A 4,035-nucleotide genomic window follows, 5' to 3' on the forward strand; every position below is an offset into this window, starting at 1 on the left:
CCTTCGCACCCATCACAATGAAGAGACTCAATCACTCGGTACAGATTGGATATGAGTTAATGCTGTCACCACTCCTTGATTCAGTCGTGACTGCAGCCATGCTGGAGCCCCACCTTTTGGTCAAACAACTCAACCCCAGGACTCATTTTTTAAAGCCTGGTACTTATTCTATCGGTCTCTTTTGCCAAACAGCTAAGTTACAGGGACATAAACACACCAACACCAGTTGTCAAGCAGTGATGGGCGGACAAACACAGACACAAACAGATATATACATATATATATAGACAGGCTTCTTTCAGTTTCCATCTCTCAAATTAACACACGGCTTTGATCGGCCCAAGGCTATAGTGGAAGACACTTGTCCAAGAGGTCACGCAGTGGGACTGAACCCAACCAGAACCATGAGGTTGGGAAGCAAACTTCTTACCACACAGCCACGCTTTGTTATTTAAACCTTGGGTATACACCTTGTAGCAGAATATTCTTTTTCTTTTGTTTTTTTGTGTTTTATTTATGATCAACTAAATGTAGACTCACTTATTGTATATAGAAAATAATAAGTACCCATCCCGTGTCTTTCCAAATCATGGAACCTATCGGCAACCGGCCACAGGCAAATAACGACATGCATTATAACAGAACCAAATGTAACTGAATTTATTGAGTGAGGTACCTTTTGAAAAGTGACCTGATGAGACACATCTGCACTGCAACCAGTTGTACAGTATCTCACCTGCAAAAGACCAATGCAAGATAGGTCAAAATGATCATTGTGATTAATAAAGAATCTTGGGGGGAATTCCATTTTCTGTTTCTTCCATATGTTATATGTACACACACACAAACATGTATATATATATCATCATCATCATCATCATTTAACGTCTGTTTTCCTTGCTGGCATGGGTTGGATGGTTTTACTGAGGTCTGGAGAGCCAGCGGCTGCACCAGGCTCCAATCTAGGCTGGCAATGTTTCTCCAGCTGGATGCCCTTCCAGATGCTAACCACTCCGAAAGTGTAGTGGGTGCTTTTTACATGCCATTGGCATGGGGGCCAGTCAGGTGGTCCTGGCATTGATCATCTTCAGATAGTGCTTTTTACGTGTCACTGGCATGGGAGCCAATTAGGGGATACTGGTATCAGCTATGTTCGGATGGTGCTTTTTACTTGCCACCGGCACAGGAACTAGTCAGTGGGTGCTGGCATCGGTCACGTTCGGATGGTGTGTATTATGTCCCACTGGCATGGGGGCCAGTCAAGTGGACCTATATCCATATATATATATATATACATATATATATATATATATGTGAGGGGGTGCTGAGAAGTTCCTGGCATTAAGGGTATTGTGAAAGGCCTTTTGGAGGACCAATTGTCTGAGTGCTTTTACGTGCCGCTGGCACAGGTATTATTTGCATGAAACTGATACCTGTCACGACTGCAATTTCACTCTGCTTGATGGGTCTTCTTCTCAAGCACAACATAATACCAAAGGTCTTGGTCATTGCCTCCGTGAGGCCCAACACTCAAAAGGAACTCAGCCACCTTGCCTTCGTGAGGCCCACTCAAAAGGAACTCAGCTACCTCACCTCTGTGAGGCCCAACATTCAAAAGGAACTCAGCCACTATGCCTCCAATCCTCCTGTATTTTCTTTTACCTGTAAGCCAGGAACTTTTTAGCACCCCCTTGTATATATGTATATACCTGTTTAGTGTTGATTGTAGGAAGAGTAATCAATACCATAGTAGAAATTAATGTTTATTTTGGTTGAGTTAGTCTCTTGCTACTCTGATTTTCACCTATGAGGCACAGGGTTTTCAGGTAAGTTACAATTCCTCAATTGTTAACTTGCCTGAAGAAAACTTAAGCCATTCCTGGCTTGTTTATCATTGATATTTCTTCAGGAGAATAAAAGGCATCTATCTCCAGATGTACACTGTCATATGAAAATCTGGGGTTACATAGAATTCATTTATGGAATTGGTCCTTGATACTGAAAATTTCTTCCTTCTGTTAAATATTCCAGTGAAAACAATAAGTTTGAGTCAAACTTATTGCCTCATAAGTGAAAATCAGAGTAGCAAGAGACTAACTTTGCCAGCATAAAATTGCACAAAACTTTGGGATTCCTCTTGTCACAGTCAAAAGAGTGATTGCACAATTCACCAGTAAAGGCAAGAAGTTAACAATCTCCTGCACAGGTTGACCTGAGGCCTTCTGTCTAATGTCTTTGGGAGTCTTCTGATTGGTGTCTTTGGGGCTGTTGAGTGGATTGTCGAAAATTATCCTCACTGTAAGGCAGTTGGTGTTGCAGAACAACTCCAAATGAGTTGGAGTATCTCTGTGAGGTTATCTCCACTAAGTTGGCTACTACGGTAGAGCAGCCTGAAGGAAAGCTCTTCTTCGACCAGCAAATAACCAAAGAAGAAAACGAAGAATAAATATTTCAAAAACGATGGTGTCTATTTAGTTTTGAGGTGTCTGTATTTATATATATATATATACACGCTCTGCCATGTCTTCAGAGATAATACAAAAGAACAAAGCACCAAACCAATATTTCCAGAATTGTGAAAAAATATAAATTTTTTTTTCAATAAATTCCATTTTTGACAAACAGTAAATATTACAATATTTGGTTAAAAGTCTTTGTCTCATGTCTCTTAGATAAATGTTTTAGTGCAGAATTATGGGTGAGCAGATAAGTGTGTGTGTGTGTGTGTGTGTGTGTGTGTAAGAGAAGGTGAGTGCTTGGAAGTAAGTATATGTGTATATACGTGAAAGAGAAAGTGTATGTATGTATGCTTGTGTGTTTATATGCAATAGCATGAGAATCTGTATGTATGCATGTGCAACATGTTTTGTATATGTATGCATGTGCAACATGTTTTGTATATGTATGCGTGTATAATGTATGTATGCATGTGCCTGTGTATATGTATATGTTTTGTGTATGTATGGCTTTTGGGTGTTTGTATGCATGTCTATAATGTGAAACAGCCATACCCCTCTGGCATTCAGATGACCCTGTCAAATGTTGTACTTATTTATTCACATTGTTTTGTATTAATCATGTATTATCTTGCAGCTTTGAAATTTAGATGGTGTAATTATTGATATTTTAGAATGACATTGTAGGGTAGATATGATAGGCTAGATCTAGCCAATTTGAACATATAACAAGGAAAATATTTGGGCCAGATATGGCTGGTTTTAAATGCTAAAAGGGTTAACCCCTTAGCATTTAAACCAACCAGATTCAGTCCAAATATTTTACCTGCCTTATGTTTAACCCTTCAGCATTCAGATTACTCTCTCAAATGCAAAACTTACTTATTTTTTTACAATGGCATTGTAGGGTAGGTGTGATAGGCTGCATCCGACCAGTTTGAACATAAAACAATTAGAATATTTTGGCCAGATATGGCTGGTCTAAATGGTAAAGTGTTAAAATTTGGAAACAGGTATTTTTGTGTGTTATGTGTGTATGGATGTTTTTCGAGCCTAAATATGTAAGAGTGATTGTGGTTTAAAGAATGTTGATGTGTGTGATGTGGTCCTTTTATGATAGAGAGAGAGAGAGAGAGAGACAGACAGAGAGATCAAAACATGGCTTAAGGATTATCCATTTGAAACATTTGTTGAAGAAATGCTTGATAGGTGTAGGTGACAGCCTCTGTAGTTGGAATGGTGGTGGTGCCGTTGCTGCTGCTGCTGCTTGTTGGGGGTTCAATCATCTGGGCATGTTGATACCAGGTAAGACATCTACCAGAGTGTTGATGAGCATATATCGTGAGAACATGAGATAGGCAATGCGATACCAGGTGATTTGTGACGAGTGGGCACACATGGCACGCTGCAAAGACAAGTTGAAATACAGAACAAAAATATTAATTAGATGCCAAAATATTAATTAGTTGAATGAAATATAGTTATGCATTATCAGTGGAGGCGCAATGGCCCAGTGGTTAGGGCAGCGAACTCGCGGTCATAGGATCGTGGTTTCGATTCCCAGACCGGGCGTTGTGAG

The 4,035-nt window shown here is 39.8% G+C and overlaps 1 protein-coding gene across 1 annotated transcript in view; it reads right to left on the minus strand.

The window, feature by feature from the left end:
- Nucleotides 1-2,466: 2,466 nt before the first annotated feature.
- Nucleotides 2,467-4,035, minus strand: part of LOC106871685 (N-acetylglucosaminyl-phosphatidylinositol de-N-acetylase) — an 8,558-nt gene continuing 6,989 nt past the window's right edge. The window contains exon 7 of the mRNA XM_014918283.2: nt 2,467-3,861. Within this exon, the coding sequence (XP_014773769.1) occupies nt 3,739-3,861 (123 nt within the window). The 3' untranslated portion in view covers nt 2,467-3,738. The remainder of the gene's footprint in view (nt 3,862-4,035) is intronic.

The sequence above is a fragment of the Octopus bimaculoides genome, chromosome 25 (assembly GCF_001194135.2).
Source record: "Octopus bimaculoides isolate UCB-OBI-ISO-001 chromosome 25, ASM119413v2, whole genome shotgun sequence".
NCBI lineage: Eukaryota > Metazoa > Mollusca > Cephalopoda > Octopoda > Octopodidae > Octopus > Octopus bimaculoides.